Source organism: Mustelus asterias, unplaced genomic scaffold (assembly GCF_964213995.1).
Source record: "Mustelus asterias unplaced genomic scaffold, sMusAst1.hap1.1 HAP1_SCAFFOLD_496, whole genome shotgun sequence".
In the NCBI taxonomy this organism is placed as follows: domain Eukaryota; kingdom Metazoa; phylum Chordata; class Chondrichthyes; order Carcharhiniformes; family Triakidae; genus Mustelus; species Mustelus asterias.
The window spans coordinates 57,519-85,093 of NW_027590448.1; the positions used below are offsets into that span (position 1 = coordinate 57,519).

The window sequence follows — 27,575 nt, forward strand, 5'->3', positions numbered from 1 at the left end:
ATGCCAGTTTGCTCTCCATGGTTGCCATCAGTTGTTTTGCTCATGCCATTTCTGAAGGTTTGCACCGCCTGTGCCGCCAATCTGTTTGACGACGGGCTGGTAGGTGCTGGGTCGGGTGATTTGGACACAGAGCCAACATTCTGAAAAATCACTGCAGGTAATGGCCATAACACTATTGGAAACCAGGGCTTCTGCTGTCCCATGCGTACAACAGCTTTATCGCAATTTATTGATCGCAGCCTGGGATAAGTCGTGGAACTCATGCATTGCATCTTCAACCATTCGAAGTGTGTATGTGCCATGATTAAAAACATGGAACCCATAAAGAGCCCTGCAAAGTCCACATGTACTTGTACCCATGGCCTGCCACATTATTCCTATGGGTGCGGAGAGACTGAGGGAGGAAGCTTTTGATTTTCTTAGCACAAGTCACACTGCTTATCCAAGTCCGTAGTGACTGAGTCGAGGCCGGGCCAGCAGACGTAACTCCTGGCCAGCATTTTCAGCTCTGATACTCCAAGGTGGCCATTATGTACTTCCACTAATATTGGATGTCATCCTGGGGGCGGAACGACTCTCGAGACCCTCAATGATCCCATCCTCAACACTGCTAGTCTTTCTCAGCTAGGTGAGGTTGCATTTCTTCGCAGGGTCATCATTGGAATCCTCCATGTAGGATCAAATGCTGTAGATTGATCTTTCTATGTCCAGGCTCTAATCTGCCTTGCGGAGACTGACAAACTCTCCAAATGATTTAGTGTCATCACGACCTGATGCAATGCTGGTAAAGGAGATAGGCTTGTGGGCAATGTGAGGCGACTCAGTGTATTGGCAATCTGGATTCCAGACTGGTGCTCTGCGCGATATTTGTAGGCGGCCAGTAAAAAGGCCCAACTCTATCTGGATGGAGACAATAACGGGATGCCCTGTCCTGGTTGAAACGTCCCAATAAGAATTTGTGGTTGGTAATGATTGTGAAACGTCGACCGTAGACATACTGATGGAATTTTTCCACACCAAATACACCACCAACCCTTCTTCCTCAATCTGAGAATACCTTCACTCTACATCCAGAAAGGTCCTGGATGCACGCACGGTGGGCTTCTCCGTCCCAACTTTCGAGTGCTGTAAAAGCACCGGCCCAGGCCTGTACAGGGAAACGTTGTGTGTCAGCACAAGTTATTTGTCGGCATCAAAATGGGCCAATAAGTTAGATTACAATAGCTAACATTTGATTTTGGCGAAAGCCTCTGCCTGTGGAGCTTCCCAGGACCATCTCTGTATTTTCATAGTAAGGCGTGCAAGCATGGAAGGCAAATTCAGGATAATTTTTCCATAATAAGTAACCAATCCCAGAAAATATTTCAACCCCTGTGGAGTTCTTTGGAGTTGATGCCTCCTTGATTGTTTTTAGCTTATCCTCCACTGGGTCTACCCCGTTGCCATCTATCTGGTCGCCTAAGTAGGTTACTTCAGCTGCTTGGAAGATGCATTTCTCCCTCATCAAGCACACACCTGTTTTTGAAAAACTCTGCAAGACCTTTTTTAAAGTATGTTAGGTGTCCCTGTTACGAAGCTACTTGGGTTGCCCTTGAAGAATGTTCTCCATGACTCACTGGAAAATGGCACGCTGATGTAATCGAAGGGCAAGCGAGTTTACTTCTATTGTCCCTTGTTCGCATTTATCACACATTTCTAGGAGGACTCATCCAATACAAGCCGAAGATAGACGTGGCACATGTCCAAATTGGTGAACATCTGGCCACCTGTTGAGTTAGCAGAGAGATCTTTGATTCTGAACAGGAGTGCCTATCGAGTTTGAAAAACCAGCTGACTGTTTATAATCCCGATGACAAACTGATTTGCTGGACTTAAAAAACAGCCAAATAAGGCCTGTGCAAATTGCCCTCGTTCAGTTTCTAACTTCTCCAGCATGGAGTAAGGAACTGGTCTTGCCCTAGGTTTAGCATCGGGGTCGATGTAGATCTTGACCTTGGCCCCTTTTATGTTTTTCAAGACTTTCTTGGAAACTTCCAGGGCATCGACTGGACTTTGTACAGTCACCCAACGCCTTCCCGAAAGATCTCCAACCGCATCAGCCGGGTCTTCTGGAGCCAAGTCTTCGGGAGCCAATCTCGTCCCATGAAACTTGATCCTTTTGTGTGAGGCGAGTTGTTTGCTGCCTTGAAGTCACTGAGACCACGGTGGTGATTTTTCCTTGTAAAGATTCCCGTGTGCAGGTGGCTAGCCTGGCCTTTGTGTCTTCCAAACTTAGGAGTTGGATGTCAGGTTGGAGGTGTTTGTGTGTCTGTTCTCCTAGAACAGAGACCAGCTAAGGATGTACCAAATGCCCATTATGGGTATCCATTATGATGTCCATCAGTGTAGGGAAATTATTGGAGAGGATTCTTCGAGACAGGATTTATTCCCACTTGGAAATTAGAGAGAGGCAACATGGTTTTATGAAGCGGAGGTCGTGTCTCACTAACTTGATCAAGTTTTTCGAGGAAGTGACGAAGATGATTGGTGAGGGTAGGGCAGTGGATGTTGTCTACATGGACTTCAGTAAGGCCTTTGACAAGGTCCCGCATGGCAGACTGGTGCAGAAGGTGAAGTCGCATGGGATCAGAGGTGAGCTGGTAAGGTGGATACAAAACTGGCTCAGAGAGTAGCAGTAGAAGGGTGCGTTTCTGAATGGAGGGCTGTGACAAGTGGCGTTCCTCAAGGATCAGTGCTGGGACCATTGCTGTTATATATATTATATTAATATATATATAATATATATTACAATGATTTGGAGGAAAATGTAACTGATTTGATTAGTATGTTTGCGGACGATACAAAGGTTGGTGGATTTGCAGATAGCGATGAGGACCATCAGAGGATACAGCAGGATATAGATCGGTTGGAGACTTGGGTGGAGAGGTGGCAGAGTTTAAATCGGGACAAATGTGAGGTAATGCATTTTGGAGGTCTAATACAGAAAGAAAATATACAGTAAATGGCAGAACCCTTAAGAGTATTGATAGACAAAGGGATCTGAGTGTACAGGTACACAGGTCACTGAAAGTGGCAATGCAGGTGGAGAAGGTAGTCAAGAAGGCATACGGCATGCTTGCCTTCATCGGCCGGAGCACTGAGTTTAAAAATTGGCAAGCCATGTTGCAGCTTTATCGAACCTGAGTTAGGCTGTACTTGGAATATAGTGTTCAATTCTGGTCGCCACACTACCAGAAGGATGTGGAGGCTTTGGAGAGGTTACAGAAAAGATTTACCAGGATGTTGCCTGGTATGGAGGGCATTAGCTATGAGGAGAGGTTGGAGAAACTTGGTTTGTTCTCGCTGGAACGACAGAGGTTGAGGGGAGACCTGATAGAAGTTGACAAGATTATGAGGGGCATGGACAGAGTGGATAGTCAGAAGTTTTTTCCCCCAGGGTGGAAGAGTCAATTACGAGGGGGCACAGGTTTAAGGTGCGAGGGGTAAGGTTTAAAGGAGATGTGCGAGGCAGATTTTTTACACAGAGGGTGGTGGGTGCCTGGAACTCGCTGCTGGGGGACGTAGTGGAAGCAGATACGATAGTGACTTTAAGCATCTTGACAAATACATGAATAGGATGGGAATGGAGGGATATAGTCCCTGGAAGGGTAGGGGGTTTTAGTTAAGTCATGCAGCATCATTGGTGCAGGCTTGATGGGCTGAAGGGCCTGTTCCCGTTTCTTTGGGGTTAGCCATTTACCAGTAATTCTGCAATTATGAGGGCAGCCTTTGTTGTGGTGATGTGATTCCGTTGTATATCCCTGACTCTGGAAGAAGGAAAAGCAGCATGGTACGGTCAGGTATTGGCCATGGTTTCTTCACTGGGCAGCACGCATTTTGCCTATTCCTAAAATTTCACCTTGGCTGTGCCCTTTGGCAATATTAGTAATAATTTATTGTCTGGCATCCGCAACTCTCTGACCTATGTTCCCTAACACTCTTCGGGTCATTATTGCCTTTCGTTGACTGTTTCATGGTTTTTTAAAGCTCTGATCTCGCAAAGGGTCCTTTAAGACCTGGTTTACACGACGGAGTTGGAATGATGGAAATGTGTCAAACAAAAACTGGGAAAGGGACACAAATGGAAACTTTGGGAACGAAAAACCCAACTGCTCCCCATTGTTGCTGTATATTGATTTCAATACTTGCTTTCAGCATCTTGAAAACGTGCACCAACACATCCCGTATTCAGCTCCGCCCGAGTGGAATTATTCCAACATTCACAGATTCTCACATTAACAATAATTGCTCAACTCTCGTAACATCCTTGTTTTGACTGCATGACAACTTAATATTGAAATGTTAAAACTGTATGCGACCAGGTAAAGTTCCTTATCCCTTTCTCCTCAATCCCCAACATCAACAAGTTGAGCTTCTCTTTTTTTGATTTATTCTTCCCTGGATGTGCGTCTCACCATCAAGGCCAGAATTTATTTATTTATTTATCGATTCCCAATTGACGGTGTTGATGATCTGACATCATGGAGTGCTGCAGCCTATGTGAGGTATAGAAGTTAAGATGTTAAACACGAAATCCAGAATTCATGCAATAAGGGTCCAACTGAAATCATGGATGACTTAAATTTACACATAGATTGGACAAACCAAACTAGCAATGGTATAGAAGAGAAGGCATTCCTGTAGTGTTCTTTTTAGACAAATCCATTGAGGAGCCAACCAGCGAACAGCCTATTCTCAATCAGATACTGTGCATGAGTAATGAAGGATTAATTCACAATCCTGTGCAGTTCCCTTGGAGAAGAGCACCTATTAAATGACAGAACGTTTCATTAAGTTCGAAAGTTAAATATTTGAATCTGAAACAAGAGCTCTAAATCTAAACAAATGAAATTAAGAGTGTATGTGATGCGAATTATCAAGGATAGATGGCGGAACCTGACTTATGTGGTTGATGATGGATAGGAAATGGTTTATATTTAAACAACGTTTTCGTGAATTACAATAATGCTTACTTCCTGTCTGGCACAAAAAAACTGATGAAATGTGGCAAAAACTTGGCTTATTCAATAAATTAGGGATAATATTAAAACCAACGTAGAGCCATATAAAATTGGCATAGCAAGGCAGCAAGATTGATGATGGGAAATGTTTTGAATTCAGCAAAAGAAGATTAAACAATGATCCAGCGGAGGAATTAGATTGAGATTAAAATTGCAGACAAGTAGAAACTAACAGTAAAAGCCTCTGTAAACATGCGAAGAAAAAAGAAAACTAAAGACAATGGAGGTCCCTTCTTATCAAAAGCAAAGAAATTTGTAATGGAAAATAAAGAAATGACAGTTGAATTGAACATAAACTTTCATTCTGTCATCACAAAAGAGGGCACAGAAAAGAAAAAAGCAACTTCCAAATATGTTCGGGAACCAAATGAACAGGCGGAATTGAACTAAATCTATATTCGTGAGAAAAATGTGATGGGAATATTAATGGGTTTAAAGAGTGGCAAATCACCAGCACCTGATACTCTACATCTGAGTATTAAAGGAAGAGGCTCTGAAAATATTGGATGCACTGGTGGTCATTGTCCAAAATGATATGAGCCCCTGAAGCAGTTCCTACAGAATTGAAGGTTGTAAATGTAACCCCACTATTTAAAAAGGTCGGAAGAGAAAAAAAAAGAGCATTACACACCAATTAGCCGGACATCAGTAGTGGGGAAGGTGCCAGAAAGTTTTTTAAAACTTGTTCGAAAACATTAACGGTATCGAAAAAAGCCAGCATGGGTTTATAAAAGGCAAATAATGCTTTAAAAATCGACAGGAGTTGTCTGGGGATGTAATTAGTAGAATAGTTAAGAGAGAACCAGTCGAAGACTTACATTTGTGCTTTCAGAAGGCTTTTGATATGATTCCTCATAACAAATCATTGGCCAAGTTAAAGCAGCTGGGTTAGGGGATAATTTGTTAGCGTGGATCCAAATTGATTTATACACAAGAAAAAGAGAGTGAGAATAAATGGCAGCAGTGACTTGTTCGGTACCACCGGTATCAGGGCTTCACACCCAGCTTTTCACAAAACATATAAATGATCAGGATGAGTGAACCAAATGCAACAGTTTCAAATTTACTGATGCAACAATACTGGGTGGGATTAAGGGAATGGGGGATACAAGGAGTTGTCAAAAGTGTTTTGGACAAGGTGAGTGGGTGAGCAGATAAGTGAGTGGCAGATGCAGTAGAATGCCACTAAATGTAAGATTATACACGGTGGTGTGGAAAAACAGAGTATTATTCAAATGCTGAAATAATCGGGAGCATAAACAGCCGGAGGGACCTGGGTGTCCTTGTACACCAATCAGTGAAAGTGCACAGGCAGATGCCTAAAGCAACTGGGAAGGCAAATGGAAAGTTGCCATCATTGCAAAAGGACTTCTGATCATAATTAGGCATGTCCACCTGCAGCTGTACAGCGCCTTGGCAAGACCACAGCTGTCGTATTGCGTGCAGGTTTGAAAGGATATATTTGCCATAGAGAAAATATCGCGGAGGCTGACACAAGAGTTGGCCGCACTGTCCGAAGAGGAGGGATTTGTTCAAGTTTGTCAGTTTCAATACAGTTCAGAAGGATGAGAGGAAACATTAAAACTGACAAAGCCCCAGGGCCTGATGGCATCTATCCTCGACTGCTCAGGGAGACGAGAGATGAAATTGCTGGGCCTCTGACGGAAATCTTTGTCGCCTCTTTGGACACGGGTGAGGTCCCTGTGGATTGGAGGATAGCGAATGTGGTCCCGTTGTTTAAGAAGGCTAGCAGGGATAACCCAGGAAATTATAGGCCGGTGAACTTGACGTCCGTGGTAGGGAAGTTGTTGGAGAGGATTCTTAGAGACAGGATGTATGTGCATTTAGAACGGAACAATCTCATTAGTGACAGACAGCATGGTTTTGTAAGAGGGAGGTCGGCCTTACAAATTTGGTGGAGTCTTTTGAGGAAGTGACAAAAACGGTTGATGAAGGAAGGGCCGTGGATGTCATCTGTATGGATTTCAGTAAGGCATTTGACAAAGTCCCACATGGCAGGTTGGTTAAGAAGGTTAAGGCTCATTGGATACAAGGGGAAGTGGCTAGATCGGTGGAGAACTGGCTTGGCCATAGGAGACAGAGGGTAGTGGTCGAAGGGTCTTTTTCTGGCTGGAGGTCTGTGACCAGTGGTGTTCCGCAGGGCTCTGTACTGGGACCTCTGCTGTTTGTGATAGATATAAATGATTTGGAAGAAGGTGTAACTGGTGTAATCAGCAAGTTTGCGGATGACACGAAGATGGCTGGACTTGCGGATAGCGAAGAGCATTGTCGGGCAATACAGCAGGATATAGATAGGCTGGAAAATTGGGCAGATGGTAGATGGAGGTGGCAGATGGAGTTTAATCCGGATAAATGCGAAGTGATGCATTTTGGAAGAAATAATGTAGGGAGGAGTTATACAATAAATGGCAGAGTCATCAGGAGTATAGAAACACAGAGGGACCTAGGTGTGCAAGTCCACAAATCCTTGAAGGTGGCAACACAGGTGGAGAAGGCCTTTATAGGACGGGGTATAGAGTATAAAAGCTGGAATCTGATGATGCAGCTGTATCGAACGCTGGTTAGGCCATATTTGGAGTACTGCGTCCAGTTCTGGTCGCCGCACTACCAGAAGGACGTGGAGGCGTTAGAGAGACTGCAGAGAAGGTTTACCAGGATGTTGCCTGGTATGGAGGGTCTTAGCTATGAGGGGAGATTGGGTAAACTGGGGTTGTTCTCCCTGGAAAGATGGAGAATGAGGGGAGATCTAATAGAGGTGGACAAGATTATGAAGGGGATAGATAGGGTGAACGGTGGGAAGCTTTTTCCCAGATCAGAAGTGACGTTCACGAGGGGTCACGGGCTCAAGGTGAGAGGGGCGAAGTATAACTCAGATATTAGAGGGATGTTTTTTACACAGAGGGTGGTGGGGGCCTGGAATGCGCTGCCAAGTAGGGTGGTGGAGGCAGGCACGTTGACATCGTTTAAGACTTACCTGGACAGTCACATGAGCAGCCTGGGAATGGAGGGATACAAACGATTGGTCTAGTTGGACCGAGGAGCGGCACAGGCTTGGAGGGCCGAAGGGCCTGTTTCCTGTGCTGTACTGTTCTTTGTTCTTTGAGATCTGACTGAAATGTATAAAAGTCAAACAGCACTGGACAGACGACCTGCACGGGGTACGTTTCCATGATTGGGGAATCGAGAACAAGGGGGCACAGTCTCAGGATATGGGAGACGTTTTAGGAGAGGAGGAGAATTTTTTTCTCTTAAAGGGTAGTGGATCTGTGGAATTATCTGCCATTGATGGTTCTGGAAGCCAAGTCACTGAATATGTTCAAGAAAGAAATGCATTTTTAAAAGATACGGAAAGAAAGCGAGAATATGGCATTGAGATAGATGGTCAGCTATGATCTCAATAAATGACGGAGCATGATCGGAGGATAAATGTTCTACTTCTGCTCCTGGTTTCCATGTTTCTACATATGCACAGGTAACGCTTGCAGAATTCGCAGTCTCTAACCTGCACTTGTTGCCAAATTACCAGCACACCCCTGCCCCAATGTAGATAACGTTGTTGACTAATAATGCGGGCGAATACTGTGGGCACATGCTTTCAAAATCCCAGTATGGAATATTTTGGAAATGAAAATCAACTAATACATCTTGAATTGAAATCTAGTTTCGGTAATGCTGACCATGAAAACATTATCCATTGATGTAAAAACCCATACCAACCAATAATGTCGTTTGTAGACTGAGATCTGCTGTCCTTGCCTGGACTACGTGTGACCCCCAGCTCTAAAACAGTGTGATTATCTATTGAAGAGTCTAACAGGCAACTCAGCTTTATTAAAAGGCTGCAAACTCTAAAAGTATTGAAACTGAAAGGTTCATCCGGAAATTACAATTACATTTCCAACCCTGTCGACCCTATAAATTTCATCATGTGGGGCCAGTGCTAAGGCTCCGAAAGCTATCCCACTGACTAGTCAACCAGTACCCTGAAACAATGAAACTCTTAACATCATACTTGCAGACAATATCCCAAATTCCAGCTTCATCATTGTTGGGTATGACCTGTCCTGCTGACAGGAAAGACCCACAAGAGGTGATAGCACCTTGACATCCAGTGGGGAGCGGATTGCCCTGGATATTCTCAACATTGAGTCTGAACTCCCTGAAGTCTCCTTAATCCGGTTGGAAGCGTGGCAATGAAATTGCCTGCTGGTTTCATCCTACCATGCCCACTATCTGATGAACAAGTGCTCCTCCATGTGACACAGTGTTTGGAGGAAGCACTGAGGATGGCAAGGGCAGGAAATATAGTCTGGGTGGGGACTTACATATCCATCTACAAGTCATGCTCAGTAGCGCCACCATTGAATGAGCTCGCAACGTTCTAAAGGGGATAGCTGCTAGACTGGGTCTGCGGCAGGCGGTGAGTGAGTCAACAAAAGGTTTAACTTATTTGACCTCCTGCTTATCAGGCTGTCTGTTCCAGATGTACATGGTCAAAGTGATCGGAGCTGACCTGAAACTGAACTGTACCAGGCACAAAATACTGGTGACGAGAGCAGGTCAGATTCTAGAGATTCTGTGGAGAATGACTCACTTCCTCACTCCCCAAGGCCTATTCATCGTCTAAAAGGCACAGTCAGAGTGTGATGGAGTCATCTCCACTTGCCTGGATGTGCGCAGTTCTAACAACTTTCAAGACGCTCGACAGCATCCCGGACAAAACAGCCACCTGATTGACACCCCATCTCACCAACATCAGCATTCACACCCTCCACTGTCGACACACATGGCAGCGGTGTTTGCAATTTACATGATACACTGCCACAGCATAATAAAACAGTGGATCATATAGTCTATCAGTAATCTGATGTCATGTTGGGCACGGAAGTTCAGATGAAATTAATCCCATTGAAATTATTGCTGGTTCTCTGGGATTTCTCACTCTCTTTGAAAATTATTTAAAATTAAAAATTTGGTTTATTGATATGTCGTTTAAATTAAGGACGGAATCAAAATGTGATCTTTATTCAGTGTTCAGAATGGTTCAGGACCCAGTCCAGGGACTGCCTCCTGTCCTCAAAATACCTGGGAAATCCCTGAACAGATCCTTTCCTTCTCATTCCCAGTGCTTACCTTTCACTCTGTTTTCCAATACGCTCCTTATTTTTCTTTACAGAAAGTAAATGAAATCGCAGACAGTGGGAACCTCGCGGACTGTTCCAAACTTCTCCTAAATCTGGTGATAGAGAAAGGCCCTCGGGCTCTCAGGGTGATGTGGGAATCCTTTGTGGAAATGCACCGTGGGTTACCAAAGTTGGAGAAAATACTGAGAGAATTACCGACACTTGGTACAGTAAAATCGCGCAGTGAATTAAACATTGCAGATTTTTCTGATATTGCACATAGCTGATTTCATGATTGTAATTCCTTTAATCAGGTCCTGATGCATTTGTTTACATGAACATCCCACAAGGTTTATCGGAAATACCCAGTAACCTAAAAGGTCAGTGATGACAATGAAGATTGCAAAGTAATTATTTCACTTCTAAGAGTCTGAATAATTAGTTGTCAGAATTTGGAAATCAGAAAATCGAAGTCTCGGAATCAGGGTTAAATATTGTTTGAATTTGTCGTCCATCCTCATCTGTTCTGCAGAGGTTCAAGTTTGCAATTCATACGACCATACACATTAGGAGCAAATGTTGACCCCACGGTCCCTCTAAACTGCTCCACCATTGAACAAGTCCATGGCCGATCGCATCACAACCTTCACATTGCATTCCTGTTTTTCCCAATCATCTTTCGTCTGTTGTGCTTTATATTTTTTCACTTAAGCAACTCTAAATTACCAGAACCTCATTTTCTTGTTCTGTGTATTTTCCACCATAGTCCATAAATACTTCGAAAGCCTGAACTTCACTGAACCGTTGCCAAGTTTGTTTTTTCAAGTTTATTCTTTAAATAGTTCAAATCCTCAGTTAACTAATCCATTTAGGGGGATTAGTGGGGATAAGTATGTGGAGTTGCGGGAAAGTGCTTGGGTGGGATGTTCTGTCGGAGAGTCGGTACAGACTCGATGGACCTGGTGTCTTCCTTCCCCACTATCAAGGCTCTCATTGTTAACATGCTCGTAATGTCTCTGTTTTGCAACTCATAAACACCCTTCAACTTGTTCTGAAAGTCAAGTATCGAGAGCTCGGCGAGCCTTTGTGAGGGTGAGCATCAAAGCTAATGAGTGCTGCTTATTGTGTTGCTGTTCTAAATTATGAATTATCTTTTTGCATTTGATCACTTTAATTTATTCTTCTTCCTTTTGGAACAAGTAAATGGTATGATGCGGCCCCTTAAATGTTCCTTCAGGCTGTTTCATAGGGTCAAGGACAGTATTAAGTTATAGACAACGTTGTAATTATTTTCTCATCATCGTTTAAGAAAGATGCATTCAAATGCCATCTCTTTGCAGTAGATTTTTGACCCAGGTCACAAGTCTATGGACTTATGATCAGAGAGAGTTACAGTGAGAATGTCACTGTCAATGATTCTATGAGACTCTGACTCAATTGTAAATAAATAGTCAATGCGAGAGTGAAAGCAGTGAGTTTTGGAGTAACATATAAAGTCTCTGTTAACTCATCTGAAGAAGCTTCCATATGTCCAGCAGCCCAGCTTCAGTAACACGATTGCTCAGTGATTTGCTTATATTGGAGCACGGGTTTGATGATGCTGAGAGCCAGTCTCCCATTTCGGACAGAACACAATTCGAATCTCACCCAATAAGAACAATTCTGTACTTTTAGCTGAGATAAGTTTGAAGATTATTTTCATGAATTGTGGGTCATTCTCATTTGGGGCACATGAATGACAGTTCCGTGCCTTCTCCTGTTCCATCATGCAATGCGAATTTGCCTTCATTGTCCGTATGTTGTGAGTGGACACAAAACTTCAACAGTCTGTGAAATAAGATTGTTAAACCCCTTATTCCCCCTGATGGGTGCGAGGAAAAGAAGACCTGGTTTGTCCAAGATCTGCCCAACTACTATGTTCTTTATCTGACAAATGTGTTTCCTTTAAAAATGCAATTTTGCAGCTTTGATGTTTCAGCTGAGAGAGCATTTTTCCCTTAAGAGGTTTATATTACCATTTTACATTCTAGCTAATTACCTTGAACACATCCATAATAATCTGCATTTAATTGATCTGACCGGAGTATCCAGCTCGGCAAGCAGCCTGATGTCAGAGAAGAAAGCATTGAGAGAGGGGGGAAGGAGAAAAAGAAAGAAAAATGTACTGCCAATTACTGTGAGATAAAAACTATATACATAAAAAGTTGAACTGCAAATTTGATCCATTTCCAAGTGCTGAAAACCAAATGTGCTTAAACCAACAAATGTCTACTTGAGTATAATAACTATAATTCTCCAGAGCAGATGTTCCGACTCTGAGGCCTACAGCTCCATTGGTGGTAAGCCACATGAGTTAACTCTCCCGTCTCAACAAGCGCACCCGTGTCCATGGATACGGTCAGCTGAGACTGCTCCATCCCGCCCATCAAAGTGTTCATATCCCCACCCGTTATGTGAACTGGCTAAAACTTTCTGAACATCATGAATAAAGCAAAGTGCATATAAAAAATATATCTCTGCCACTTGGAAAATAATATCAGCAAATAACATGCCATGTGGTGCAAGGTTCGCTCCAGCTGCTTACCCTCCAATCGGCTCGCACTGATGCCCAGATGTTGCAAACCCTCTGCAGCCTCCAATGCAGATGAAAAGGATTTGCTTGCATCCTTGAGGTGGACTCTCAGCCTCACCGGGTAATGTTTTGAAACCTTATGCTTTTCTCCCTAAACTGCTTTTTAATAGCTGTATATTCACATGTTTACCACTCCAGATGTGGTGAGTCGTCGTTATCGAGCATGAATCGCCTTCCTTTCAATTGGAGATTTTTCTCACCTCGAGCCTTGGTGAGAATATACTCTTGTGTCCGGAATCTGAGCGATTTTACCACCGATTATCTCCGGGTGTATTAGTATTCAACGGCTTTTGTTGCAGCGATCTATGAACCCGCTCTAGTTGTAGTAGAACATCGACTGGCAGTTTCTGTAGCCCATTGAAAGAGCTTTTGACCAAATGGATAATGTCCCCGCCTTCTGAGATTTCTGGCACCCCATAAATTCACAGGGGATTCTGTCTCCTGAATTTTTCGAGGGACTCACATCTGTCCTCTAACTGCCTATTTCGATAGAGTAAATGAAAGAGAAGCTTGTCGTTGCTTATGCTGTTATCCTCAAACTTTCTAATTCTGTTCTCAGACTCCAGTAACTGCTTTGAAAACCCGCTGACAGTTTGTTCCAGTTCTGAGATTGAATTAATGTTTTTCTCAAGGACCTCATTTACGGAATTTCTGAATGTTCTCAGTTCAGGAAAGTGCTTAGACCAGACCTTTCCATACCTGACTTTTCTCAGATCAATTAGCATGGGGTTCAGCTCAGACTTCTCAATACCGGATGTGGTGGTCAGGCAGCCCTGATGCTGCCATGCGGAGAGGGGTGGCGAATTCTCACTTCTTTGTTTCAATCTTCCTTAAACACTTTGCATTCTTCTCTCTTCTGTCTCATAGTTTGGCTCTTGTGTCTATATCTATAAGTCGTAATTGTTTGGAGGTTATTTAATAACTGGATGGCGATGGATTTTTGTTCGCCTTGAACAGGGCAATGCGCAGTCGGCAGCGATTAATTTCTCCAGCTCCCTCTTGTGTCCAATTTCCCCACTTTTTGAAGAACTTGGCTGTCAGGCAACCCTTGCAATTTTAAATGATTCGCAAGACTTTCAATAATTTCACCTTTCCTTTCCCCTACAAGTCACGCTCATTCTAAATTATCTGCCAATTCAGTTAACTAAGTCTTAGTTACTTTCTGTCAACCCATCAGTGTTGCACCTTCCATTTTCAGGAACGTCTTCGCAATTTCCAACGGGATTTTGCATTCCAACTGTGGTACAATAAACACCAAAATAATTTTACCGTTCAGCATCCAGTAACTGGCCTTCCACGTGTGAAAATTTCCACTGAATTTTTACTAAGAATCCAATTACCCTTTCTCAACGTTTTGAAATTCCAGGCAGGTCCCCACTTCTGTAACAATTCCAGTCGATGTTATAACGGGATGGGATGATCCCAGAATTAAACTCTGGCTCAAAGGATTGCAACTTTTAAAAAGAAAAAAAAAACATGTTTGCTATTTCTCCTCAGAATCCACTCAGATGCTTGTCATTTGCGAGTTTCCAAACTCCACTCCCAAAAAAAATGCTTCATGTCTTGCATTATATCTCACATCGACATTGTCGCACAAATCGTCTCCTGCACACATCCTCTCCTGGCACACACATCCTCTCCTGGCACACACATCCTCTCCTGGCACACATATCCTCTCCTGGCACACACATCCTCTCTATCACACACATCCTCTCTATCACACACATCCTCTCTATCACACACATCCTCTCTATCACACACATCCTATCTATCACACACATCCTCTCTATCACACACATCCTCTCTGTCACACACATCCTCTCTGTCACACACATCCTCTCTATCACACACATCCCCTCGGCACACACATCCTCTCTATCACACACATCCTCTCTATCACACACATCCTCTCTATCACACACATCCTCTCTATCACACACATCCTCTCTATCACACACATCCTCTCTATCACACACATCCTCTCTATCACACACATCCCCTCGACACACACATCCTCTCTATCACACACATCCTCTCTATCACACACATCCTCTCTATCACACACATCCTCTCTATCACACACATCCTCTCTATCACACACATCCTCTCTATCACACACATCCTCTCTATCACACACATCCTCTCTATCACACACATCCTCTCTATCACACACATCCTCTCTATCACACACATCCTCTCTATCACACACATCCTCTCTATCACACACATCCCCTCGGCACACACACCCTCTCTATCACCCACACCCTCTCTATCACACACATCCTCTCTATCACACACATCCTCTCTATCACACACATCCCCTCGGCACACACACCCTCTCTATCACACACACCCTCTCTATCACACACACCCTCTCTATCACACACACCCTCTCTATCACACGCAACCTCTCTATCACACACACCCTCTCTATCACACACACCCTCTCTATCACACACACCCTCTCTATCACACACACCCTCTCTATCACACACATCCTCTCTATCACACACATCCTCTCTATCACACACATCCCCTCGGCACACACACCCTCTCTATCACACACACCCTCTCTATCACACACATCCTCTCTATCACACACATCCTCTCTATCACACACATCCCCTCGGCACACACACCCTCTCTATCACACACACCCTCTCTATCACACACACCCTCTCTATCACACACACCCTCTCTATCACACGCACCCTCTCTATCACACACACCCTCTCTATCACACACACCCTCTCTATCACACACACCCTCTCTATCACACACACCCTCTCTATCACACACATCCTCTCTATCACACACATCCTCTCTATCACACACATCCCCTCGGCACACACACCCTCTCTATCACACACACCCTCTCTATCACACACATCCTCTCTATCACACACATCCTCTCTGCACACACACACTGCCTGGCAAACACACCCTCCCTGGTACACTCATCCTTTCTGGCACACACATTCTACCTGGCGCGCACATCCCCTTCTGGCACACACATCCCCTCTGGCACACACATCCCCTTCTGGCACACACATCCCCTTCTGGCACACACATCCACTTCTGGCACACACATCCCCTCTGGCACACACATCCCCTTCTGGCACACACATCCCCTTCTGGCACACACATCCACTTCTGGCAGACACATCCCCTTCTGGCACACACATCCCCTTCTGGCACACACATCCCCTTCTGACACACACATCCCCTCTGGCACACACATCCCCGCTGGCACACGCGCCCTCCCTCCGGCACGCGCGCCCTCCCTCCGGCACGCGCGCCCTCCCTCCGGCACGCTCGCCCTCCCTCCGGCACGTGCGCCCTCCCTCCAGCACGTGCGCCCTCCCTCCGGCACACGCGCCCTCCCTCTGGCACGCTCGCCCTCCCTCCGGCACGCTCGCCCTCCCTCCGGCACGCGCGCCCTCCCTCCGGCATGCGCGCCCTCTCTCCGGCACGTGCGCCCTCCCTCCGGCGCATGCGCCCTCCCTCCAGCACGCGCGCCCTCCCTCCGGCACGCGCGCCCTCCCTCCGGCACACAGACATTCTTCTGTTGATTCCTTCACAATCTCCATCACTTTCTCTCTCACACTCTCACTCCTTAACTCATTCACTCACTCTCTCTATCACATCCTCCATCTCACACACATTCACACACTTTCAAACTCTCTCACTCACACTTTCCCTCACACCTTCATCACTTCTCTCACAGGTTATCTCTCTCTCTCAAACTTACTTTCTCATGTTCATTCTCTCATACCATTTTTCATACTACGTTTCTCACCACTTCTAATTCACACCCACGCATTCTGCTCACTCGCTCTCTGTCGCACACTCTCTCTCATTAAGGTAATAAGGATCCACTTGTCCCGTAAAATGCTCTTGTCTTACCGGTATTACCCAATTATAGATCCTGACGGCCTCTGTTTATTGCTCGTGTTCCTTAATTGCAGCAGTTTTCTGGTTTGCGCAAAGTTGACCTTTTTCCCATCATGCTCTGCAGACATTTCGCTGTTAGTCCCTCTTTGATCAATTGAGCATTAGCGAACTGGAGCACAGTTGCGCCTCATCAAACCTCACTCTTGTCATGCAGCTTTAATATAAACACATTCCAAGCATTTCATTTAATGAGACAAACCAGGACAGCAATTCAATTATTGCTTTATTTTACACTTCTCGTACCAATTTAAACATAAACAGTTGCAACTCATTAAATCTTCACTCGACTTTAACTAACTGAACATGAACTTTCAACTGAACTTTAACTCTTAAACTGCACTTTAACTTTAACTAAACATCAACTTTAAGTAAACGTCAACTTTAACTATTAAACTGAAAATAGATACTACCCAGTTGAGGAAAACATTGGCCAAGGAATATCCTCGATGTAGAATCTATTTTCCCCTTCTCTGAAGCATCCTTCAGGGTACAAGTCTACTTGCGATGGTCGGTCTCTTTGAGTTATCGCTGCCAAACAAAGGACTCACATGGTTTTTTATCCACAATTCTCCATTCGCCTCCGGAAGATTATCTGTCATCCAGCCAATTGTGTCACCAGAAACCGATCACATGGCTCGAACATCCACTGAAATCACTTTTGAAAGACACCTTTACGCTTAGTTCATTTTATATGTCCCATGCATAGCAGCTATATAAATCAGAGACGCAGTGTTTCTGTTAATGTAAACAACTTCCCTTGTCTGGGCCAAGACAGGAATTTCAGAACACAGCTCCCAGACCACAGTCTCTTCACGACAGGCACCTGGTTTTAATCGACGTGTTGAATAAAAATCCCAGCATGCTTCTCTCCCAGCGAGAATACCCTTTTTACAGTCACTGTTGCCATTATTCTTGTGAAGTCATTGTTGTAGCCGTTCTTTCTCCGTCCACACCCTGTTTAAGCAGATACTCAAATCCATGTCATGTTACATTCGAAGTATATCGATCTGTAGTTCGGGCTTTCTTATGTACAATTATGTTTCTAACTTATTTTCCATTTCATCTCTCCGGAATTCAAATGATCAAAGTATGCATTTGTTGCTTTAGCGTCGAAACTACAACAATAATTGCAACATGCAAAGTAATTCTTATCCATAGTTGTATTTCTACTTTTGCACCCCAATTCCAAAATTCCTCTCACCAGTTGGTTCCGTTTGTTGCTGCAATCACTTGCCTGGTTTCCCCTCTTTGTTGAATGATTTGGGCAATAGTTTGGTGAATTGTATTTGTTTCTTGATCCATTGCCAGTCTTTATGTAAAATTACAATGTTAGTTTCACACTTATCATCGTAATTGCCCAAAGTACTGTTTGATTCTTCAGTGACATTATGAATGTTTTCTTCCAGTTTATCTATGTCGACCAGCTTTAGGTGGCCTCAGCATGATGGGATCTGGGTTTTAAAGTAAAGGATGGTGTTAGCAATGGGAAAAAATCTCACAGCCATATTCCTATTCTTTCAATTAGCTGGTAATACAATATTCCCCGTTTCCCTTGTAAGGAACCTGGACACTCAATATCGAGGGTTTGGGTTTCCATTGTACAATTCAGATGTTTGTCTGTTTTAAATCCACACAAGGCTTTTACGCTGGGATATACAAGATCATACATCATAGATCATAGAATCCTACAGTGCAGAAGGAGGGCATTCGGCCCATCGAGTCTGCACCAACCTCAATCCCACCCAGGTCCTATCCCCATATCCCCATGCACTTACAGTAGTTACGCACCCTGACACTAATTGGCAATTTAGCAAGGCCACTTCACCCGCATATTTGGACTGTGAAAGGAAACCGGCGCACCCAGAGGAAACTCACGCAGACACAGGGAGAATGTGCAAACTCCACGCACACAGTGACCCAAGCCGGGAATCGAACCCGGATCCCTAGTGCTGTGAGGCAGCAGTGCTAACTACTGTGCCATCGTGCTGCCCCTCATAAGATCATAAGATCATGAGAACATAAGACCATAAGAAAAACAGACGTCGGTTGTTCAGCTCCTTGGGCCTGCTCAGCCATTCAATAGAATCATCTGATCTGACATTCCTCATTTCTACTTCCCCGCCATTTGCCATAACCCTTGATTCCCTTGCTGATCAAAAATATGTTTCTCAGCCTTAAAAATACGCAATAATTCTTCCGCCACAGCTCTCTGTGGAAAAGAGTTCCAAAGACTCACAGCCCTGTGGGAGAAGAGTCTTTAATTGGCGTCCCTTTATTCGAAGTCTATGCATTCTTGTCCTAGAGTCTCCCATGACTGGAAACCTTCTCTCAGCATTTAGCCTGACAAGCCCCTTAAGAATCCTGTCTGTCTCAATGAAATGAGTTCTCATTCTTCTAAATTCCAATGAGTAGAGTCCCAGCCTGCTTAACGTTTCTTCATAAGACAATTCCTCCATGAGTTCTGTGGAATGCCGTGAATGAAATCATATATTCCTTAAATAGGGGGACCAAAAATGTTCACAGTACTCCAGATGTGGTCTCACCAACACCTCCGCACTTGCAACACGACTTCCCTCCTCGTACTCCAACACCATTGAAATAACGGCCAACATTCCATTAGATTTCCTGATTACCTGCTGCACCTATGTGCCAGATGTCTGTGCTTCGTGCTCAAGTACCACCAAGGTACTTTGTCTTGTGACTTACTGCAGTTTTTCTCCATTTAAATAATACACTTTTCTTTTGTTCTCCCTTCCAAAATGAACGACTTGTGTGGGATAGAGGGAAAGTTGGCCGATTGGATAGGTAACTGGCTATCTGATCGAAGACAGAGGGTGGTGGTGGATGGAAAATTTTCGGACTGGAGGCAGGTTGCTAGCGGAGTGCCACAGGGATCAGTGCTTGGTCCTCTGCTCTTTGTGATTTTTATTAATGACTGAGAGGAAGGGGCTGAAGGGTGGATCAGTAAATTTGCTGATGACACCAAGATTGGTGGAGTATTGGATGAGGTGGAGGGCTGTTGTAGACTGCAAAGAGACATAGATAGGATGCAAAGCTGGGCTGAAAAATGGCAAATGGAGTTCAACCCTGATGAATGTGAGGTGATTCATTTTGGGAGGACAAATTTAAATGTGGATTACAGGTTCAAATGTAGGGTTCTGACGACTATGGAGGGACAGAGAGATCTTGGGGTCCATATCCACAGATCTCTGAAGGTTGCCACTCAAATGGATGGAGCTGTGAAGAAGGCCTATAGTGTGTTAGCTTTTATTAACGGGGTTGGAGTTTAAGAGCCGTGGGGTTATGCTGCAACTGTACAGGACCTTGGTGAGACCACATTTGGAATATTGTGTGCAGTTCTGGTCACCTCACTATAAGAAGGATGTGGAAGCGCTGGAAAGAGTGCAGAGGAGATTTACCAGGATGATGCCTGGTTTGGAGGGTAGGTCTCATGAGGAAAGGTTGACAGAGCTCGGGCTGTTCTCTCTGGAGCGGAGGAGGCTGAGGGGAGACTTAATAGAGGTTTATAAAATGATGAAGGGGATAGATAGAGTGAACGTTCAAAGACTATTTCCTCGGGTGGATGGAGCTATTACAAGGGGGCATAACTATTGTGTTAATGGTGGGAGATATAGGAAGGATATCAGAGGTAGGTTCTTTACGCAGAGAGTGGTTGGGGTGTTAAATGGACTGCCTGCAGTGATAGTGGAGTCAGGCACATTAGGAAGATTCAAGCGGTTATTGGATAGGCACATGGAGCACACCGGGATGATAGGGAGTGGGATAGCTTGATCTTGATTTCAGTTAAAGCTCGGTACAACATCGTGGGCCGAAGGGCCTGTTCTGTGCTGTACTGTTCTATGTTCTGACTTCACATTTTCTCAAATTATGCTCCATTTGCCAACTTTTTGCCCTCTTACTTAGCTTACAATAAAATATTTATAGGTTATTTTAATCCATCTTGCAACTTGCCTTTCCACCTATTTTTGTATTGTCTGTAAATTTGGCGACAAAACATTAATTTCCTTCATCCAAGTCATTATTATATATTGTAACGATTTGCAGTCCCGCACTGATCCCTGTGTAAACCCACTGTTTATAGGTCACCAAGCTGAAAAGGAACCCTTTATGCCACTCGCGGTTTCCGGCCTATTATCCAGTCCTCGATCCATACCAATACACTGCCTCAAACATCATGGGCTCATATCTAATATCTCGAACTTTTTTGACTTACCTTGTAAAACGCCTTCTGGAAGTCCTAATACAACACATCTACTGCTTCCCCTCTCTCCACTCTGGTTGAGAATTCCTCGAAAATGTCTAATAAATTAGTCAGACATATTTCCCTTTCATGAAGCCATGGTGATGCTGTTTAATTCGATTATAATTTTACAAATCTGCTGCTATTGCTTCCATCATAATTGATTCCAATCTTTCTCCACAATAGATGTTCGGCTATTCGGCCGATAGCTACCTGCTTTTTGCCTCCATTCCTTTTTGAATAGGGGTGGCACATTGGCATCTGGGGAAGGAGCAAGCAATTATCTTGTCTCTTTGATAGAATTCTGCTAATGTGGTACCCACCAGCTTTCCCTTCTACTGTCCTTAACTGTTTTTCCTTTAGTTCGTGAATAGCGTGATTGGCGCAAACTCTGTATTTTATTCTTCTTTTAAGCTTTTGAATTCCATTCCATAACTGCAGACAATTAAATGATGGAAAAATCTTATCATCTGTTGCAACTTCATTGTCATTCCCAATATTTAACTTTATCTTCCTATCTGCAGATCACCTCATTCCTCTCCACATAACAGCCCTAAAGTGTTATTGTAAAATTACTTTACAGACATTAATTTCTGACATATTAGCATTTAATTAAGTATAAATTCAGCAACATATTTTTCATGCCTCTGTATACGTTAGCTGAGTTTGCATTAACATTACTCCGCATGCATAACATACAAAAATCTTCATATTACCTTTAGAAATTGAGGCCAAGATTCAAATTGACCATAAGCTGAGAATATGTTTAACTCATCACTTTTCGAACAACTAAAAGGTCTTGAAACTCAAAAAAAAAACATATAGACTAAATCATATTACTCTTTGTTCCTTAAAAACAATTTTAAAAAATGCTCATTAGCCTCTTAAACGGTATGGAACTTCTTAAATGCGAGTTGCTAATATTCATACAATCAATTTATTTAAACAGTTAAATATCCAGGTATGGCAGCTTTAAGAGAAGGGTTAAATTATCAGTTGCAGCAGTGCCTGAGTTGAAATGGAAGTTAAGTGAATTTAATCACAAATACTTTAATTCAAAGGGTAACAAATTAGTGTAAATGTGTTCACCTTTTCTACAAAAAGACAAAGCCTTTACATCCCCAATTATCATTATATTGTGATCAACAATCTTGAAGTCTTGAAGCTGGTCGGCTTCCTTATTGTCTTGTGCTTCATGAGCTATATATTTGAAGAAAACACAAAATATACATTTGGCTTGGAGCCAAATTAGTTAATTCAGTCCAGATATATCTGTCTATTTGAGGAAAAACTGAAAGCTAAAATCTGCTCTAAATAAAAAATCGCAATCCGTATATGAGATGTGCAATAAATTTAAACAGAGAATTGTTAAGTTTTCGCTCGTTGGAAATGAAAAAAGAACAAAAGTTTTCAAAAGTAGTTACATCATCACTGCCCGTTTTAAAAAAAAATACAAATAAGTTATCAGCAACCGTGCCCAGGATTAAGGAATTTTAACGTTTTGCCTGGTTTTAAATTTCATTTTTCATTCTGCTCATGACCCACATTTGATTGTAAACTGTTTATTGAAACTTTTATTACACAATCGTAATTACGGGAAACAAAACGTTAAAGCTACCAAGACAGCAAAAGAAAAATCCATACAAGTGTTTTATTAGACATACAGACTCATCGAGCATGGATGCCTCGCATTCACATATCCTCTGCACAGCATTAAACTTTGCTTTCATTCATTGTTAACGATTTATAACTGAAAATAGAGTATTAAAATAAAATAAGGGAATAGGTTCAGACAGGAGTCATCATTCTTCTTTCTACAAAAACTGCAATTATCCTCAAAGCTAAAGGGAAATTCTGAAGAAATTATAAACAATGCCTTTCTGGTTTTATAGTCAATCTCTCTAAGCCATAGATAGTCTTTGAAGTTAAACCAAAGTGTAAATAATTATATTTATGGTCCCATCATCACCACTTTCCCGCCAAAACAAAGCAGGTGCTTTAAAAACACCTGTATCATTTTATCACAATTATCCTCTCCTGACTCAACCTATTTAAACATACAACTGCATGCATTTAACAAGAAACTTGAAACCAGCTAATGGAACCAAATCACAGAGGGTTAACCAGCACAATTCAAAGCCACAGACAGGAAGCACAGATTCGCTGGCAAGAAAAATCACACGGACCTGTCGCACAACACAGAAACTTACTAAAACACAAGTTTCCTTATCAAAGCATATTGTGTTTTAAATGTGCATTCAGAATGCTGTGATTCAAAGCCTTTTTCCAGATTGTTAGTTCGCTTATCCATACAGGCGTGATCTGTTTTATCTGTGACCTGAGCCTCCCACCAATTTACAGCACAGCAGTGGATCGGTATGAACCTACCCTTGCATTTGCCTCTTGCCAATTTGTTTACAACATTTCCAGGTGATGTGTAGGGACATAGTTCCTTCCCCTCCCAGTTCTGTAACATCGCGCAATCACTTGCTCACTTATTTGTTTTGGTGCAAATAACCCCTTGGGTTTCTTTGCGGTCTATGTGAGGGTCGTGATCATGGGTGCAAGTGGACCTGATGGTTTCACCAAATGCACACCACATCTCCGTCCCTGTCGCTGTCTTCATCCAGCTCTATGTTCCCAAATGTGCAAAACAACCCATCATAGGCGACAGTAGCAAATTCAATAATTCAATTTATCACTGATTCCGTCTTCCCCGTGGTTCTCAAAACTGCACATCATACATTTGAGCTGAGAATAGAGACGCCAATTTATCACTCTCTATGTCAGTCTCTATCTCCTTCTGACACGTTGTGTTGTTAGACAATTATTGATTGAGTTCTGTGTTTCACTTCACAGTTGCCTCGAATTTACTATATTTCTGCACTATCTCCCCAAATTCTTGTTAGCTGCATCCCTCTCTATCACAGCTCTCTTTCTCATTATCGTCCTTCTCACAGTGTGTATGAAAGTGACTCACCCGTGACAATTGCATATCATTATATTGTTCAACTTCGAAGGCCACATGTCAGTTTCAAGTTTTGCTTCACTAAACTTCTGTTTTAACCTTGCATTTTCCAGCTGCTCCCTCTATGCTGCCTTACAGGCGAGGGACACGGGTTCGTTTCCTGGTTTGGGTTACTGTCTATGTGGAGTCTGCACGTTCTCCCTGCGTCTGCATGGTTTTCCTGCGGGTGCTCCGTTTTTATCCGATAGCCCGAAAGACGTGCTGTTCGGTTCCTTGACTTCAAGAAGTCAGCTCATCGCCACAATCGCAAAGGAAAAAGGCGACAGGCAATATATGCTACCCTAGCCAGTGACATCCGGTTCCAGTAAATAATTTTAAAAAACCTCTGCAAAAAACCTCAAAAACCTCTCACACAAACTGTCTTGCACAATTTCTGTCACAATAAACTCTCTCTCACACACACACGCTGTCCCATCACACAGTTATACACATGTTCTCACATGTACATTCTCATACTCATCGTCACTCACTTGCGCACACACTCTCACACTCTATCCCTCACAGAGACTCACACACATGCACTCATACACACATTCTCAGACTCATCGTCGCTCAGTCACACACAGATTCTCTGTCACATAATCTCTCGCATGGTCTTCATCTCACATGTTTCTCACATCCTCTCACAATCTATTTCTTATGTCCACCCACAACACCCTCATTCTTCCTCTCACACGCACTCTCTTCCATACACGCTGTGTGTTTCTCAAACACACATCGATAACTCTGTTTTGCTCTCACATTTTCTCTCTTTCTCTTACATACATCGACGTTCTCACTCTCACCTAGTCAGTCTCACAATATTATCCTCTCGCCTTTTCTCACGCACACTATCTCCCTCTTCATCGCTTCCTCTGTCATTCTCCCTAACACATTCTCAAACCCTTGATCCCTCAACCTTTCCTCTGTTATTATCGCATTCTGTTTAACACCCACAGTCTCAGGGAATTTTTCACTCTCATGTTCCCTCCCACACACACTCTGTCAGTTGTTCTCCTTCTCTGTTACTCTCACATAATCTCACACACACTCTCTCGCACATACTCTGCTTCTGTCTTTCTCCATCTCTCTCTCTCTGTGCACTCACTCACACATATCTATGCACACACAAACACCCCACTCACGTGCAGTAATTGTTCCTCAGGATTCTCGCCCTTTCTCTGCCCTGACCTGAATCCTGCTATTCGCTGTCGTGATACGAGCTCTGTAAGGTTCAAATTGAAATAGAAAAGTGGAGTTTTCAACACTTTGCTGCTTGTCCAATCACAGCCTCCTTTCTCCCCATATTTTCTTTATTTGTGGGCTAATTCTTTTGCATGACAAATGACATGAACAGAGAAAATTGCGGAAAAACTCTGCAGATCTGCAGAGGCAGAAAGGGAGACTGGTGTTTGGATCAGATTTGACTTCTGCAGAGCTGAGCTGTCCAGCCATATGTATTAGGCTGAATACAAACAATTCAGTGGCTGAATTTGGCCCATGGGCCATTAGTTGTAAAAACTAATTGTACAAAAATCTATGTTGGAACTGAAGTAATGCCTGCAATATTTAATGGATTGGTCATTTTTTCGGGATGTTTGTAAAATGCCAATAGAACTAACTTTCTCTCCGTTCTTATTGAAGATCTCCAACAGAAACACAAGGAGACACTTCGGGTACAAACTGAAACACTGAGATTGAACACCATCCTAATAAAGGAGAAGGTTAAGATTTTCCAGCTGGTTGATCGGTACGCTGAGCTAACGGTTATTTCTACTGTTCGAGATCGGACACTTGTCGAACATGAACTGCTGGCAAGAGGCCGAGACCATGAAGAATGGAGAGAGAAACATCTCCGGAAAGAACTGGAAAAAATCCGAACTGATCAATTGTTTCAGAGCAGCTTTTCCCAGAGAAAATTCAAATCTGGGAATTCAACAGCAGTGAGCGGAGTGCCGGGAATTGGAAAAACAACAATGGTACAAAAGATTGTTTATGACTGGGCCACTGGGAAAATATACCCACACTTTCAATTTGTTTTCAATTTTAAATTCCGGGATTTGAACACTATTAACAGTAGAATAAACCTGAGGAATTTGATATTGGATCAGTATCCTTACTTTGGGAATATTCTGGGAGAGCTCTGGAAGAACCCAGAAGGATTGCTGTTTACATTCGATGGTTTGGATGAATTCAAGGACAGCATTGATTTTGCTGACAGTCGGAGAAATACAGAACCTCAGTACATGTGCACAGATCCTGAATGCTGGTGTGAAGTGTCTGACATTGTGTACAGTTTAATACAGCACAAGCTGCTCCCAGGATGTTCAGTGCTAGTGACCAGCCGCCCCACTGCATTACATTTATTGGAAAAGGCTGACATCAGTGTCTGGGCTGAAATCCTGGGATTTGTTGGTGATGAATGGAAGGAATATTTCAACAAGTTTTTTGAAGATCAGACGGTCGCAGCAGCTGTTTTCAAACACGTGGAGGAGAACGAGATCCTGTACACCATGTGCTACAACCCTTCCTACTGTTGGATCCTCGGCCTGTCACTGGGTCCCTTCTTTACTCAAAGAAACAGGAAACAGCAACAAGTTCCCAAGACCATCACCCAACTATATTCCTACTATATTTACAACATTCTGAAAAACCATGGCCGAGAGATTGAAAACCCCCGTGATGCGTTACTGAAGCTTGGTGAGATGGCCTACACAGGAGTCTCCAAGAAGAAGATTGTGTTTCAAAATGCAGATTTGATTGAGTACAATCTACAACCTTCCCAGTTCCTGTCTGGGTTCCTGATGGAACTTCTGGAGAAAGATGAATCTGCCCAGAGTGTTGTTTATACATTCCCACACCTCACAATCCAAGAGTTTGTAGCTGCACTCACACAATTCCTGACTCCAGATCCTGGGGAGATCGGGAAACTCCTCAGTGAAGCCCACAGCAAGGAAGATGGGCGATTTGAGATATTTCTCCGTTTTGTTGCTGGTCTCTCCTCCCCACAGTCAACTCGACCCCTGGATGAGTTTCTGGGTCCATTTCTTCATCAAACAACCTGCCGAGTGATTGGCTGGATGAAGGAGAAGGTTGAAGGGCAGATTGGAGACACAGAGACTGAAACTGGGAAGAGGAAGCTCCTGAGCACATTCCACTATCTGTTTGAGTGTCAGAGTAAAGCACTGGCTCGGAACACAGTGGGATCGGTGGAAACACTTTCACTTCGTGGATTGCGACTGACCCCGATTGACTGTTTGGTCCTGTCTCATGTCATTGGACTCTGTGATACAATAAAACATCTCCATCTACAGAATTGCTACATTCAGTGTGAAGGGCTCCAGCGGCTGGGACCCGTTCTGCACAAATATCAGGAGTTGAGGTAACTGTTTGGTCTCATAGCGGATATTTTCATTGTTGAGAAGCCATTTCCTTTGTTCGAATAAAACAGAGGCATGTTCATTCGAGGACGTCAAGAGAGAAACAATGTCCAATGGTCACAAAGTGTGGGAGAATG

General features: G+C 43.4%; 1 protein-coding gene across 1 annotated transcript; it reads left to right on the forward strand.

The window, feature by feature from the left end:
* LOC144486869 (NACHT, LRR and PYD domains-containing protein 3-like) lies at nt 1-27,444 on the forward strand. The gene is made up of 8 exons (XM_078204892.1): nt 1-99; nt 2,038-2,160; nt 9,565-9,627; nt 10,258-10,429; nt 10,519-10,584; nt 13,396-13,427; nt 19,293-19,475; nt 25,777-27,444. Exons 1-8 carry the CDS (start codon nt 1-3, stop codon nt 27,442-27,444), a joined length of 2,406 nt encoding a protein of 801 aa, XP_078061018.1.
* The last annotated feature ends 131 nt before the right edge of the window (nt 27,445-27,575 follow it).

Coding starts and splice junctions, on each gene's coding strand:
- LOC144486869 (XM_078204892.1), top strand. CDS start 1: ATGCCAGTTTGCTCTCCATGGTTGCCATCAGTTGTTTTGCTCATGCCA. Junction 100..2,037: donor ATCTGTTTGACGACGGGCTG/GTAGGTGCTGGG, acceptor GGAAACTTCCAG/GGCATCGACTGGACTTTGTA. Junction 10,585..13,395: donor AATACCCAGTAACCTAAAAG/GTCAGTGATGAC, acceptor TTCTGTTCTCAG/ACTCCAGTAACTGCTTTGAA.